Source organism: Alligator mississippiensis, chromosome 2 (genome assembly GCF_030867095.1).
Source record: "Alligator mississippiensis isolate rAllMis1 chromosome 2, rAllMis1, whole genome shotgun sequence".
Classification (NCBI taxonomy): domain Eukaryota; kingdom Metazoa; phylum Chordata; order Crocodylia; family Alligatoridae; genus Alligator; species Alligator mississippiensis.
Window position 1 is genome coordinate 240737649 of NC_081825.1, and position 16535 is coordinate 240754183.

The following is a 16535-nucleotide window of genomic DNA, read 5'->3' on the forward strand; positions in this document are numbered from 1 at the left end:
CATAGCTGTGATAATTCAGAGTGGCCCATGGAAAGGAGTCAGGCTCTTTACATTACCTTTTTATTAGTTTTATTAGTTTATCCACCAGCAGCAGTCGATCATACATACAGCTCAAGTCAATCCATCAGTGACCTGCGGTTGGTAAGATTACATAGCCAAAACATGAAATATTCACAGGGCCTTATTTCAATGATCTACTGCCCAAAGATATTTCTGCAGTTTTTCCAGTTATGCTGGAATGGTTCTTTTGGGGATGACAGAGTCTGACCAGAGAAACCTTAATTAGGAGTGCACCAATATTTCAGTTGGCTATCTGATCGGCACCAATAAAAGGAGAAATGACATTATTAGCTATCAGCTTTTTTGGTCATTGTAGCTGATAATTATGGCCACGTCTGGAGCACCCTGGTGAGCGTGGTCCAGGCTTTGCATCCTGCTGCCAGCCTGAGCCCACAACAGACTACAGGTCCCAGCGAGCAGCAGGAGTAGGCACTTGAGGAGTGGTCACAGGGTGCTGCGCTCAGCAACAAAGGAACCATTACTGGCTCCAGCTGCTGCTGCCACTGCCATGGCAACACTGTGCACGTAGCAGGGGCCTAAGCACTGGGGCTGCTGTGGACATGTTGGGCTGTGCACAGGCTAGGTAAAACGCTGCGCGAGGGACATTCTTCTGCACTGGGTAATGGGCTCCTTTTGAAAAGTGGCTTCTCCCTGGTGGCCGCAGGAGCCCAGCTGCATTGGGCCCACCAGCTCTGAGGCAGTGGCATACTCTGGGGCTCCAAACACACCCGGTGCTGCTGTCCATGCAAGGGTCTGTCCGCACCCCCCACCTGGGCTGTGCAGGAAGTGGGGCTGCGGGCAACATGTGGGAATAAATTTGTTACTGCCTTCCTCAGCAAGGGCTGGAGCAGGCAGAAGGCACGTGCCTACATTCATGCATGTGTTAACCTTTTTTTTGTTTTTGCATTTATGTCAGTAGTTTAAAATGGCTTTCACTATTACTAAAGATCGATTATTGGATCGGCATCAGCCGATACGGTTGGTTAATCATTGGCTATCAGTATCAGCCAAGAAAATCTTTATCAGTGCATCCCTAACCTTAATCCTAGGAGTGGGGGGACATGCCCAAGGAGAGGTTTTCCTCAAACAGCAGCAACTGGGGTATTGTTTGACCTCCTATTCTGGGGACTGTGTAACAAGTGGCCCATGCTTGGCCCACCCCCATGTGTGATCCCCCTAAGCAAGAAGCTTAGTACTCCACTGCTCCACAGAGACAAAGCCAGGACTTGACCTAACTCAAACACTTGCATAGGACAAGATTAACTCTGTAAATGTGTTCCAAAGTACCACTGAGACTAATGCAGAGTTTGGGGCCATTCATTCTCCATGCATGACTTATCCTCAGAACTGAATGGGCAAACCTACCTCTCCTTGGGGCTCATGTAATGGCATTGATGGCAGTTTTCCATTATGTGAAGTTTTGACTATGCAGCACTTCCCCTGAACGTGGCTGGAAAGTGGAACATAGAGGAGATTCTCATTGGGGAAGCTCACTTCTAGGCTGTAGTTTTACAGGATCAACATTGACGTCACGCCCCGGTGGAACATTGTTGTCTTCTTTATGCAGACACCAGACCAGTGTCTGCCCCACCCCAGTCATGCTGACCACTCGATAGCCATAGTTCTCCAGCTTGTCCAACACGATCCGGGGTGCATCATTTACATAATACTCCCAGCTGCAGCCAAACAAGAGGGAAAGAAACAAAGGTGAGGAAGGAAGAGGCACAACTTTGCTTGTCAGAGGGACCCTATAATTCTGGCAACACCTTCTAAACCCATGCAAGACCTTGGTGTCCCCACACTAACATAAAACCTAGCAAGTGTGTAATGTCTCATCATATTAGACAAGCTAATAACCACAAGTTCCAAACTGAGGAGAAAGTTTGCCAAGAACTAAAAGCTGCCTAAGATTTGGAGTGTGGTTCAAAGATTAATTGTCTAAAGCCATGGGTCACTAGCTTCATCAAATGGGCAGCTGAACTCCCCACTGTCTCCACTTTGGGCTTAATCAAAAAAAAATACCTCTGAATCTTCACCTTATTGGAAAGTACATGTGCATATATAATTATGAACAGAGCTGGGCAGTTTAGGCTACCTGTCATTTCCCATTACTAGACTTTATTTCCAGTTGCTAATAGCTGATTATTGAGGCCAGAGCTTTTTCATGCAGAGCATCTAGCTGGCTGGATTGCTTAGGAACATTTCAGCACAAATGATTCAGGCGTTTCCAAGGTGACGAGAGATATTTTTTGCTCACGTTAAACATTTTTACAGTTTATTTGAAACCCTGCTACCTGCCACCTCTCCCTACACCCATGCTCTGGAACAAGTGCTTGCCATTTATCAAGGATGAGCTTTTGCCGTCCTTGTGAAGAGGATCCCAAATTCAGGTGTTAAGCCTTTCAAAAATCAAGTTCACTTTTGCTCAATGCACACTTATTAGATAAATAAGCTGAGGGCTGAACAGGAGTTACCTTCATTTATATTCTCCAGGCTGCTGTGAGGTTGGTCAGAGGACCCAAGAGCCATGTGACAGTGTTCTCCATGCTGGCCCCCAGGCAGCACGGAGGTGGAAGTAGCCTGACTTGAATGCACACGGAGGACAAGAGACAGACTGGTGGGGGGAGGAAGAGAAGGGAGTAGCTACATGTGAAAACGGATAAAGAGACAGTCTACAGCTGGAAATAGAGATGGGGAGACTGAGATTAAACAAAGGCCTGAAGGAACTGGCACTAACTAGCTGGTCCAAGCTGCACTGAATCACAGTCTTCTCACACACAAAGGGGCTAAATCATGGTTGTACATGGAAGCTTACCAACTTAGAACACACTTGACTTTGAAACCTTAAATATTTCTTTAATGTCATTTTTTGGGTATAATTTGTGCATTTTAATAAGCTTTCTAGCTTGGGTATGACTCATACCACCAGACAAGCTGATAATAACTTTGGATGTGGGAGCAGAGTTAAAACTGTACTGAGCCTTGGCCATACATTTTTTGACTTTCAGTTATTAACATAATGCATGTTATGGACTATAGTTGTGCCCAAAGAAATTTCCAGACAGAACTGTTATAGTTAAGGTAGCAGAGCATTACTAGTGGGGTGGTTTTTTTTAATATATGCAATAATCCTGAGATGCAAAAGTCTGCTGAAGACATTTTTGTTTCTCAGACGCATTATACTTTGCTGTAATTACAGACGAGGTGCAAAGATAATGTGTATTATTATAGCTGGCTTTGAACTTAGTGCTTTTAAAGAGAGTTCCCATGTGCAATTTCAGCTCACTTGTTGAGGTAATTAAATATTATTCCCAATATGCAGAGGAGGTGACTGAGGCAGAGATGGCTTGTAACTTTCTGAAGCCTATGAAAATTGGTAGATTAGGTAGGATCAGGGCTTCCATTGATTCTTTATCACAAGACCACATACTATTTGTAGCAAATATTCAGCCAGCCTGTTTTGGTAACATTGGCTGTTTGGAGTTTATAAATTCTCTCTCCCAGCTAAAACCCAGCAGAGATAATAATTTTACCTGGCGTCTGTGAAACAAACTTCGATCTTGTAAATTAGCTATGTTAATTTACATTATCTACTCTGCCTTCCAAAAATCCCACCAAAAGGCATGCCTCAATTATACAATGAACCAGGGACTCAAACCTAAACAAGCCCAGGCTTGAGGGGAAGAAAGAATAAGAGCAGTACAGTCCCAAGATCTGCCCTTTGGGACACTAAAGTGAGACAACTCCCAGTGGTTTGTCTGTGCAGATGTTTAAAATATCACCGATGCTCTGTTGAGCTCCTCAGGCTTGCAGCTTGGTTATGCCCTAGGCCAAGGCTACATCAATGCACAGAGATGCATACAAAGGCAGAATATCTGCCTTCAGATAAAAAAAACTTGCTACTCCTTGCCGTTATAGGAAAGCCTAGCAGCATGACCACTTGTAACCAATGCTTGAAGGTGTTCTTTGCATGCAGCTGGAAAAGCAGCAGTCACAGAAGTGAGGGAGAAAGCTGTTTGTCCCCATACTCATCACCAAACACTAGGTTCGTGCATGTTGGGGATGATACTTAGATGTTCCCAGAGATATGCCTCTACAGGCCTGCTGTGAGTAGCAGTGATACTTCCCCACACACTGTCCATTTGAGATCCCCCCCCCCACAAACAGTGTGCCATTCACAGCAGCATAATAGGACTGTTTATAAGAAAGGAGAGGAGCAATCAAATGGCTAATCTGAATGTTATGTTAGAGAATTGAGAGGTATCACCCCAATGAAGACAGCTCACACCCTCAGAACATTCATCTCAGGTCTTCTGCAAGCTCTGACAGACATCAAAAGGCAGCAACTGGAACATGTTGTTCAAGTTTACAACTTAAATATAGGATTGATTTTGTGGTTCTATTACAGAGCAAAACTCTGTTTTACAGGTTTGGTGGACTGATAATCCTGTGGGCCCCAAGTGCAACTAAAGGACCCTTCATTTTGCTTGGAGAGAAGCTTCACTCTTCAAGCAGAGTTTCAGCCTGCTCCAAACTGGTTCCACAGGGCCATCTCATCTGGAATGCAGCAGTCCGCCTCTGGGCACACCTAGATGCGTTCCAAGGAGTTATTTTCTTCAGGTTCTCCTCCTCCTCTTGCTCAATCAAAGCCTAAAATACAGAGGCAACACAGAGCTGCTGCTTTTTGCTAAAGCAGGAAGGTACGTTATCCGGCATCCATCCAATCCATCCTAGCAAGTAGGCAGGATGATAATTGCCTTTGCCTCCTAGCAAAGGCAAAGGCAAAAATCAAAAGCTGTAGGGAAGAAAGTGGATCCGTCACCTGCACTGACCACCAGGGCAGCTCACCACTGGAAAGCCCCCATCTCTGCTACCCCAGCTGTTGGTATTTCTAGAAGGATGCTGTAAGACAAGCATGCTTTGGGTTTTAACTTTTGGCAACAGCTTCCCACTTGCAGGTGTCTTACCATTCTGAAGGTCCTCCCCAGCTGTTGGGAGCCAGAAGGATTTTCTCCTTCTAAACCATTGCTGCAGCTTTAAGGTTGAGGCATCTCTCTACTTTATCCTTCCACAAACCTCCTTTTTTTCTCCTTAGGATCCTCTGTCCCCATGCATAATTCAGCAGTCTGCCCCTCAGCTTCACAGGCACCAGCCTGAAACTGACATTCATGACAATTTCATTGCCACCCACAGGGTTCAGAATAGCAGCTGTAAAACCAATCAGAGTCTGGTAAAATTCACTATCTTGCTGCTAGGCACAGTTATGATTGGCAGAAGTGATGCTAGAACAATCTGCCGGCAGATGCTGGATGGACCATACATTGGGAAGGTCCTCTCTTTCTAAGGGTCTGAAACCTCCCCTTCCCCAATTTTAAGTTTGCATTCTGCAGAACCGACTTGGTTTCAGGTTTGCCAGTGTGGGAGCAAGTGGGCTTTTTGGAGCTGCACTGACAATCTGTAAAGTTGCAGCTTGCAGGGTGGAATTGAGAAGAGCTCCTTCTGTTTGACGCCTCTCCCTCCTCCCACGCCTCCTCTACTCAAAGATGTATGTGGGCTCCATTCAACAGAAGTCTAACTGCTTCCCCTCATCTGTTTTAATTAATTTTTTCAAAGAGGAATAAGTGGCTGAGAACTCAGGTGAAAGTGGAAGCAGCATGTCAATAACACTTGCAACTCATACTAAAATGGGAGCAGGTGTCCACCTCAAGGTGGGCAATCAAGGTACATAAGAGCCAAGAGATATCAGAAACATGGACAGAGAAGAGCACTGAAAGACTCCACCTGGAAAAATGTAAAATTCATACACCTGGGAGAACAGTATCTAGCACATACTCAGGGTCCAAGCAAAGTCTCGGGAAGCCAAAACAGGCTTTTATTGACATCAGTGAGCGCTGGGTCAGGTACTCAATAAAAAGGGGAAACCTGGACACCAGCAACCATGGGGTGATGATGGATAAGCAGAATTACAGAATCAGAGCTGGAAAGAACCTCAAGCCTCTCCCTAAAGAACCTCCTTCACTAGGGTTTTATGACTTCTTTAGGCAGCTTATTCCATTATCCCATTCTTCATAAAATAGTTAAGGTTCTCCTGGGGTTCAGTCCAAATGGGTTTTTCTTCAGTTTAAATCCACTGCCTCCTGTCTTCCATGACAAGGGAAAAGAATTTCTTCTCCCCCCAGCTCTTTCTATGACAGCCTTTCAAAGATCTGAAAACTGACATTGTGTTCCCTCTGAACTGCCTGGCTGCCAGCTTGCAGTGTTACTTGGCAGCGAGAAATGCCAGAAACTTAGCTAGAGAACTGGGGGTGACAGGCAATAGCTGTGCAACTCAGGGGATGCTGCATCTGGTATTGTGTTCATGAGTGAATACTTCCATACCGGAAATGATACTTACCACGAGAAACTTCAGATGAAAGCAAGAAAACAACTGGGGACACATGGTCAGATGCACTCATTTATAGGAAGGATAAAAAAAAAAACCACTCAAAACCCTACTTGAGCTCCAGAGAGCTGATACCAGCCTGCAAGTATTTGAAGAATGTGAACAGTGGAGATGTAGGGGGGTTATTCAGGGTGCCGCGTTGGTGGTATAATTAGAGATAAGGGAAAGGTCTCAACTCAGTGTCAGGAAATGCTTCCTGCTTGTGAGATCTAACAGAGAGACAGGGACTTGCTGTGCAATCTTGACACACTCCCTTCCTTTGCTTCAGTTTCACTGTCTACATAAATCCTTGTGAGATGCTCTGACCTCTCCAAAGCTCTACAAGTGAAAAAGCTGAATACTAGATTTCAACAGGAAACTTCAAGCAACCATTATTGGCAAATATGCTGAGGATGATTCTCAATTAAGACCACACGCACATCCTACCTCAGGTCAAATCCCACTGGATGGTGATGGTAACCAGCCTTTAATGGATGAGGCAGCATAGGGTCTGTGCACAGTGAGCAGCCTAGAGCTCCCACATACTAACTGCAGCCTGTGATGTAGGCAGTAACTTAACCCCCTTAGTGCCTCAACTTCCCCATCTGCCAAAAGCACCTCAGCTCATACTGACTGCAAGTATTTGAAGACTGCTATCATGTCCCTTCTGAAGTACCTTTTCCACAAGTTGAACATGCCTAGCTCCACCAGTCTCTCCTTCAGCCTTTCAAACCCTTCAAATGAGACCTAACCAGTGCCAAGTAGAGAGGCATTATCACTCCCTGTGTCTTGCACCTAATGCTTCAATTGATGCAGCCCCCCAAAAAAATCACATTCACCTTCTGTGTGGCTTCACCATACTGGAGACTCATATCGAGTCTGTGATCTTCCAAGACTCTCAAGTCTTTTTCCATCGTGCTGCCATCCAGTCAGGCGTTACCCATTTTATATTTGTGTTTTTGATTATTCCTCCTGAGGTGTACCATTTTGCATTTGTCCACATTGAACTTCATCCTACTAGATCTAACCCAACTTTCCAGTCTGTCAAGATCTTTCTGAATTGCGCTCACATCCTCCAACATGTTCACGATCCTTCCCAGTTTCATGTCATCCGCAAACTTGCTCAAGAAGCTTTGTATGCCAACATCCAAATGATTAATGAACAGGTTGAACAGCAGCAGGCCCAGAACAGACCCCTGTGGAATTTTGAATGGTCAAAACCTCTTGCCATTCTGATGTGGAGCCATTAATAACTACCGTTGCTTGCAGCTGCTGAGCCAAATATTTGTCAAAACTGCACTTAAGCTTCCAGGGATGGAGATAAAAGACTGCCGTAATTCAAGCAGCTCAAACCCTGGACCAAAGGCCAGATCCAGCCCCTGGCACCAGGTCATCTGGCCTATGGGGCTCCTCATGGGTCCAAAAATTTGGCAGCAGAGGAGCAATGACACTGGCCCCAAGCCACTCATTTGGTCCACAGGGCCAAAAGATTGACCACCAATGCCATTAGAGGTGCACTGATACATCAGTCCATGTCATATCAGAACCAATAAAAGGAAAATTGACATTATGAGCAATAGTCTTTTTTTGGCCAATGTGGCCGATTATGTCACTGATAAATGCCACGTGCATGCATGCAACCGCAGTATGTACGTGGCCAGGAATGCAGCCCAGCACTGTGGAGAGCAGCATCTGGAAGGTAAGTTTGTGTGGGAGAAGGGGAATAGGGGAGGGGCAGAGGCAGATCAAGGCCCCACAGTGAGGGAGGGAGTGGGGCTGGGACAGCTGCTGCGGAGCCAGTGCAGGGCAGGGTGTGGGACAGTTGCAGCCAGCTCATCCAGGAGGGTGGGGAGGGGCGGCTCCCCCTGCTGTGCACACCCCCAGGGGAGGCATGGAGGGCTTATGCTCCCCAGATGTGTGTGCAGGGTGAGGGTGGGATGCCTGCCGTGGGCAGCGGAGCTGGGCTGGGACTGCTTGGAATGGGTGACTGGTGCTAGGAGGGAGGTTACAGCAAATTTTGAGTGGCTGTAGCCCACCCCGTAACCTCCCAGCACTGCCCCGTGCCCGCTCGTCCTAAGTGTAGCTCCGGCCCAGCCCTGCCACCAGGAAGAGGCTGCAGTGGGCAGCCCACCCTTGCCCTGTGCAAAAATCTGGGGGGATATGCTCCCCATACCTCCCCTGGAGTACGCGCAGCAGCAGGATCCACACCCCCACACCAGACAAGCTGCCTACAGTTCTGTTCCACACCCCTGCCCGGTCCTGTCCTTTCCCAGCTGGGCAGCCCATGCCCCACTCCCTAACTCACCATGGGGGCCTCGATCTGCCCCCCCCAACTTACCAGATGGACTTTCCAAGCTGTCAGGCTGCATATCAGCAATCAGATTGGTGTCAGCTGATATGGCTGGTTAATAACCAGACATAAAAATGTTTATTGATGCACCCCTCATTGCCATAATTCAAATTTGAAGGGAGGCTGCTGAGTGCTCAAAAGTACTCACTATCACAGTCACTGGAGTGGATCCTACAGGCAAACTCCCCCCCAAGAAAAACCAAAAAACAGACTATGGCAGCTACAAGCCCACAGCCCCCCAAAGGGATTTGGAGCCCTAATCCAGTGCTACAGACCTCTCAGTCACTCTGCCAACGAAGATACATCCTCAATTATCACAACCCCAGTAAAACAAGTTTGCCACTGAAATAACCAACTTGTAACAAGTGGCACTGTATAACAAAGTGTTCTCTTAAGTTTGCCTGTATTTAGGACCCTCCTGTTAAACTTGCTCTGGTTTTACATTTTGCACCATGTGCTAGCATAGATAATCCCTCACAAGATGTTGGATTTCAATTATCTAAACAAAGTCAATCATCTGAACAGTGGGTATTCTCCAGAGGGTTTCTGAGAACTAAGGATGTCCCATATTTCAGTTTTACCAGGAGGCTACACAGCACAACCAGGTCCCAAGCACTGTCCTCTGAGCATGGTGACCCATCGAACAGGAGAGACACTGCACACAGGCAAGGCCCCAGTGAGAGTCTCAGGAAAAGAAAACCTTGTAGTCTAGATAAAAGGATGGGTAAATCCAGCAAGAGAGCTGGAGACAGCAAGGAAAAGAGTGGAGGAAAGCAGCAGCACAGCAGTACTTACAAATGGTTCCCCAGCATGTTCCTCTTAGTGGCTCCCAGATAGTTCATCAGAGCCAGATCAGAATGCTCATCTCCCACCATCGTGGGGCCAACCTCCTGCAGAGGGAAATGGACAATTCAGCAGGTAAGAAAAGTTCCCTAGGCCAGGTCTTCTTTTAGCCTCCCCCACACAGGACAGGTTAATCCGAGAAGAGAAAAAAAAAAAGGCAACATTATACCTCTAGGAGGGTGAACACACAGCCGTCATCCAGCTGGCTAGTGTTGTACCAAGGCCCCAGAAGTGAATCCTTGCAGTGAGGCAGGGTAGGTTTCCTATTTGTAGTTAGTCAGGAAATTAACATTTGGGCAAAGGGAATTTTGGGGGAATCATATTCCTTGCACTGGCTTGACAATGTTCATTCCTGAAGCCAGGCACAGGCTCTGGGTACAAAAGCAGCATATACAGGAAAGTAAACACTGGGAAGATGACAGAAGGTGGCACGTGTCACAGCAGACAGGAAAGATAGCATGCACCAGACAGGTCTTTATCTGATGCTACTAACTATATAGTAGCCAAGCTCCCAGTGGTATTTAGCCCAATTACAGAGCCTGGCAACCAAAAAAGCAATGGTGTTTGTGCACATGCAAAAAGCAAAAGGTGTAAGGAAAGCCCATTTCTCTCGAAGTGGGAGTATAAGCCTGAGGCATATTGTTCCAACAGAGCCCTCTGCTGGCTGAGCAAGGAAAGGCAGAGATGCATTTCATAAATAATCCATCCCTTTTAGAGGATTTCTCTGACTGCTAAACATCCTCTGGGGAGCGGAGAGGAAGAAGAGTTATCTGGACTGTCTGGCAGGAGTCAGGTACAGGGAAATGTCATACTCCCTTTAAATGCAGGGAAAGTAGGTGAGGCAGAGATACAAAATAAGCTCAGTGCTTGCTTTGTATTAAGCAGTTACACAATGCCACAGATACATAATTGTTATAAGGCATTCCCTGCTCTAGAAAGCTCCCCAAACTAGACTTTAAGTACAATTAGGACAGTAATATTGGGAGACTACGCTGTAACATAGCACACTTGATGCTGTTAGAATGCATGTCAGTCTTAAAACACGGACAGGACCAACTAGGTTAAATCTCATTCCTGAACTGTACAATCACTTTGGATTTTTGCAAGGCCATTACAACAGACTATATGGAAAATAACAAAGAGACTTTGTTCCTCTAAGCTGTAAGAGGCAACTGTGTTTTAATTTAACCATACTTGAAGGCAACTATTCTAAAAGAGACTTCCAGCACAGCAGAGCTACAGGCAGCAGACAGAATGGATTTGATAAAGCAGGATGCTGAAGCCTGAAGAATAATGACCTTCCTCAAATGCATGATAATACTTCACCTGCCTGTAGCATTTTCCATCCATTGAACTCAGGATGCTTTACAGACAATTTTTAAGTTTCAAAACACCTGCAGAGCAGCTAATTATCATGCTTATTTTTTACGGCAGGAAAACTGAGGAGCAACGACTAACTGACCAGCATGAAGCCTGAGTCACAGTCCAGAGCAGCAGTCTCATTTCTTTATCTCTTGTTTTACAGACTATTCTAAATGGTTACAACTGGGGAGGGAGGAGGCACACTGTGCCCTGAGGAAGGCTTTACCACAAGTTATGGAACTTTGTGCAGCCATTGCTACACCATTATAGGCAACAGCAAAGCCCATCCTAACTACTACAAAACACTTAAGTGTTCATTGATGCCCAGCCAAAGGATTTTACTGCTCCAGACAAGTCTGGAAAAAACTGTTCTCCTCTATTCCACACTGGGACAGTGGAATAAGCTGCTTCTCTGGTGGTTTTCAAGAAGAGGTTAGACAGGTATCTGCTTGGAATAGTTGAGGAGTAATGAGCCTTGCATTTCTGCAGGGGGTTAGACTAGATGACTTCTGAGGTCCCTTCTAACCCTCTGAAAAATAACTGGTTGCTATGGCAGACTTGATCAGGAGGAGGAAGCAGTACCTTTCAGCAAGGGTCTTCTCTGGAGTCAGCAAAACTACAAAAAACCAAAACAAAACAAAAAAAAACCAAACAACCAAAACCAAAAAACCCCAACAAGATAATATGGGCATCTGTTGCTTTAAAAAACAAAACAAAACGTGTAGCCTGATAGTTTCATGAAATTTAGGTAGGGGAGACTCTTCAGCAGAGGTATTTCAGGGAAGATGTCCAATTCAACCCCAGGAATATGAAACAATCCCAAACAGGATTTAGACACAGGCTCAGGACCTGATCTGGCTCCTTTTGAAGTCAAAGGTATTCTTCCCCAGTAACTAATCGGAGGAGCAGCTGCTGTCCCCTGTGTCTGATCTACACTAGCAAAGTTTTGCAAAGAGTTATGCCCACTGCCTGTAGATGCAGCTTAAAGACCCATGAGTGCTTTGGATGGATGGATTAGGCAACATGTGTGCCAGCAAAACTATTCTTATGTGCCACCCACCCCTAATATTGCAAAACTAACTGAAACTTTAAATATAAATCAACTATTAAATGACAAAGAAAAGAAAGGAAACACCACAGCTTGCAAATGGGAATGGAACAGAGGCTAAAGACCTGCCTGGTTTCCCTGCATGAACCTTAGGAACATGTCGTATAGACACTCTGCCTGGACCATGTGCTCCATGTCATTAGGTGGGCCTGTCTGTTACAGAAGCAAACAAGCTAGCAGCCAGAAGTTATGCACCTTGACCTGTTATTAGCTTAGTAATGAAACTGCAGGACAAGAGAGCAAAATCCAGCCTGACAGCAACCGGGGTAGTAAGTACTATGAAATCACAGCTACAAAAATCAGAGTCCTTGTGCATGGTCAGATAAGCTGATCAAACTCCTGGAAGCACAACTTGTTTTAAGAGCAAATATCACTAGAACAAAACCTAGCATGGAAGGCAAATCCTCTGCCCCCTAGTGCTGAGCCATTAACACAGCAACTCTGTCAACAAGCATTGGTTCACAGCCTCCAAAAAGGGAGCAGAAGTGAGCAGATGCACAATGAGGTAGCATTTAAAGCAGATGTGTTAATTGACACACACATTAGGCAACCCTGCATCACAAAACCTCCTTCTACCCAGTCTCCCTCCCCAGACGCACTACTATCAGCCAGCAGGCTGGAGTTCCACAGAAGATACAAAGCAAGGTAGTAAAAAAGCATCACTGGCTACACACACATACTATCCATGGCACAGTCTCCTGAAAGTAGACGATAACATGCACCGTTTTTAGCTCCTTCCTATCTTCAGTCCAAGTAACCTCAAAAAGTGGGTGTACTTAACTTCCCAAACCTCTGAGCAGTCTCCAATATGCTTCTGGACAAAAGCCAGAAAAAGAATGACAACTGCATCCCCTCCCTCTCTGGCCACTGCCACCATGGATCAGGTAAAAGCAGGAACTTAAATAAGTAAACTGTATTAGTCCAGGACAGACTGATTACAGTCATGGTCCAACTTTAGGCCCAGAGTATCTGTTCTATATTAATAGAGAGCATAGACCCAGTGATTCACATAAATAGTCCATTCACAAAAATCTTAGAAGTCGATTTATGTAAATGGACCTCTGTGCCCTTGCCAAGTCCCACAGCAGTCAGTGGAACTCCATAGATTTGTCTACATCTCATCAGAAGCAGAAGTGTAGCACAGGCAGACAACCCCAGACCTGTGCCACTCAGTTATGGCACCAGGCAGCATCATATGGAGAAGCAATAAATGCTACCTCCCAACTCAGAAGCATAGCCGTCTAAGTGCCAGTCAGCAGAACTTAGTGCAGCACTACACGTATGCCAGTAAGGCAGTTCTGCTACTCCTGGATGGGAAACAGCACGTGCAGAGTGAGTGATGCTTGTTCCAATACAGCACTGCAATTGAATGATACAGACACACCCAATAACAGTGAAACAATGTGAGCTGCACCACAAGCTGACCCCCAAATAAGTACCCAGGGTCTCTGCAGACTCGTGGACCCCAGGCTGCCACATCTTCACTACAAATGTTAGAGTGAACTAGATTAACATGAGCCTGGGTCTGCCTGCTTGCCTGCCACACAGTCACACCTGCAACTGGCATCCTGCAGGCAAACATACTCACTCATGGTACAGCAGCTTCTTCACACAGACCAAGGCAGGATTGCAGCAGGATCTGTAACTAGTATTTGCATGTCTGAGGACTTATAAAAGTCAACTCTAATACTGACTAATCCATGCACAGTTTTGCTATGATCCAAAACAGCTTTTTCCTAAAAAGTTATGTGAACAAGGTATGATGGCAGAAAGTGGCTTGCTTTTGATTATATACATAACTGTCATTACATTGAATGCACGAAAGTAAACAGCAAAGCCTTTAATGCCACTGAACATCATTATGTCTTCTTTGTGTTCTCCACTCGCACAGATTCAGGTATGTTTTCCCACTACTTCAGACTGTTCCTTTTACGAAGCTACAACTGATCAATTTGTGCGTTTCACAAGTAAATTTTTCCTACTGCAAAACCACTTCCTCATATTTGGTACCCTGGTCCAAATGTACATTTTCTCCTTTATTTAAAACAAAATTTAAAAAGCAACATACCATGCCTCTGCCATGTAAATTCTGCCAAACAGCCAAAACTGCATTAGCTACAACTGTGTTTAGACACAGTTGATAGCAAGACAGAGAAACAAGTTTCTCTCATATAATTATGTAGAAGAAAAGTCAGTTTCAGATAGAGTGCCTCAGATTAATATCCCTGCCCAGCAGGCAGGGAAACTGCATTACCACAATTGTTGGTAGCATGGCTGTAAAGTGGTTTCAACTGGACTGTGATAGGATCTTCACCAAGCACAACAGTCACAGCTCCATAGGGTTGTCAGGAAAAGGAGCAGAAACACAACTCATTTGTAGGGAATCATGTAAAACCTGTGGAAAAGATAGTCAGCCACCCTGTACCAGGCTCACTGGATGGCAGAACCATCCCTCAGTAGGCTCTCAAGCTCTTATAGCCCATTTCTTTGCCATACTTTGCCTCCAAGCTGTGGGTAATATTATTTCCTACTCAGAATCCTCCACGTACTCATCTACATAGGACTCTGGACATAAGGAATGTTTCCTATATACAGCTCTCCAGGAGGGCATGATAATCTGTTGAGCTTCATCTTCTAAGTTCAGTGAGCACCTGGGAGGCAGCACATATGCAAAGCCTGAAGTATAAGCCACGGTTGCTGGGACAGGGGAGGGAGGCAAACATTACCAAGTAGGCCGTGTCCAGATAAGCACAGCCATATGGTATGTGACGGTACAGACTTGTCTGCACCACCACACGCCATACATTCAGGCATTTCCCATGCTGCTACCTTGTAGTGTGCAAGGATTTTTTTTTTTTTTTTTTACCCCTGGAGATCTAGGGGCAAAAACAAAAAACAAAAAAAACCAAACAACAACAACAAAAACCTGGGCAGAAAAAAGAGAGTGAGGTGGCAGACATGGCTGCAGTGTGCACTGCCCAAAACCAGAGCCTGGCTGGCCGGAGACTCACTCCAGCTGCCAGCCACTGCGGCTGTAGCTTCCCCGGCCCCCAGGACACCAGGTAAGGCTGCTGGGGCCAGCATAGCTGCTGGTCCCAGCCTCCCCTACCCCACTCGGGATAACCTGCTGCATGCCAATGCCAAAGGGTGCGTGTGCCCTGCTGGTTGTTCCCAGGGAGCCAAACATCTGCGCTCACGTGGACATGGCCGTAGTGTCCTGGGACCTACCTGGAATAAAGGAAGGACAGCAAGAGAGAGGAGGCTCTGTGCCAAGCCAGGTATCTAGTCCTTTTCTACCTGCCTGAGGGACAACATGACACCTCACACAGCTGTCATCCAGCCACCTGCTCCTGTACCAAGGTGACTTACCTTGCTGGACAACCCTACACATGCCTGGAACAGGGGGCAGGGCCAGGCTCAGGCCACAGCTACACTTACAAAAACCCTGGGACAAACTACCCCAAAAGACAAGCAGCAGCAACATCCAATCACTCCCAGGGCATATGGGGTGCCCTCCAGCCGTTTCTAAAGCATGGCTGGTGCAGCCAGAGATCTCGCCCCAACACCCCGGCCTCTCGCACAACCCCTGGACAGCGGCGGCTGCAGCATCACCCCCACACTGCTGCAGACTCTGGATTTCGGCCAAAAAAGCCTCGCACGGGCCCCCGAGAGAGAGGTTGCAGAAAGGAACCGAGGCCAGAGGGCAGCGCTCCGGATCCGGCCCCAGCCGAGCCGCCAAGCCCTCGTCCCGATTCAAACCCACCCGCCGCTGCAAAGGGAAGCTCCTCCAGCTGCACTCACCATGCGGATCTGGGTGCTGATGAGGACGTAGGGCATGGCCGCGCCGGCCCCGACCTGCTGCAGCCGCCGCTACCCACCTGCCGCCTCGCACGTGATACGCTCCCGCCGCGCGGCCGCGTCCCCCCGCCCAGCCAGTCCGCTGCGGGGGCGGGGCCTGCCGCTAGCCCGCCCGCTGCACGGGGCGGGGCGCTCGCTGCACCCCGAGCTGCAGGTATGGGGAGGGCTGCCCGGGCCTGAGTAATGCTTCCTACAGGGGTCCGGTCAGGACCAAAAGCAGGGAAAACAGCAACTGGAGCTATAATGTGAGGCTCTTTGTATGAGCAAATTTTAGTTTCCCTTGCAAGAAAGTTTGGCAAAGGGGATATCACATCAAGTCCCATCCAGGGGAGCCTTAAAAATGCCTGATGAAGTCATTCAGGGGATGCAATGATAGTAGAACCCAATATTTGCCTTCTTGAGGAGGCAAATATGTGAATGACCCCACTGCTACAAGGGTTGAAGTGTGTGCTCTGTTGTGCCCTTTTGTAGGGAGTTCACATTTGGTTCTTAAATGGAGTGAATATCCTTTGTGCTGCATGGTATCTCTGAGG

General features: G+C 46.7%; 2 protein-coding genes across 2 annotated transcripts in view; one reads left to right on the forward strand and one right to left on the reverse strand.

Annotated features, from left to right (window-relative positions):
- Nucleotides 1-8048, forward strand: part of DNAJC17 (DnaJ heat shock protein family (Hsp40) member C17) — a 38147-nt gene extending 30099 nt beyond the window's left edge. The window contains exon 12 of the mRNA XM_006270347.4: nt 4489-8048. The gene's annotated coding sequence lies outside the window, so the exon portion shown is untranslated. The remainder of the gene's footprint in view (nt 1-4488) is intronic.
- Nucleotides 53-16050, reverse strand: GCHFR (GTP cyclohydrolase I feedback regulator). Its single transcript, XM_006270345.4, has 3 exons — nt 15946-16050; nt 9627-9721; nt 53-1736 (listed from the first exon to the last, which is right to left on the reverse strand). The coding sequence occupies exons 1-3, from the start codon at nt 15979-15981 to the stop codon at nt 1538-1540; spliced, it is 330 nt and encodes a 109-aa protein (XP_006270407.2). The 5' UTR covers nt 15982-16050; the 3' UTR covers nt 53-1537.
- Between the last annotated feature and the right edge of the window lie 485 nt (nt 16051-16535).

Bases quoted from the DNA above. Each gene is read 5' to 3' on its own strand.
- GCHFR (XM_006270345.4), bottom strand. From the start codon at position 15,981: ATGCCCTACGTCCTCATCAGCACCCAGATCCGCATG. The intron at 9,722-15,945 runs GTGAGTGCAGCT...TTCCCTCTGCAG, and splicing joins TCAGCACCCAGATCCGCATG to GAGGTTGGCCCCACGATGGT. The intron at 1,737-9,626 runs GTAAGTACTGCT...GTTTGGCTGCAG, and splicing joins AACATGCTGGGGAACCATTT to CTGGGAGTATTATGTAAATG.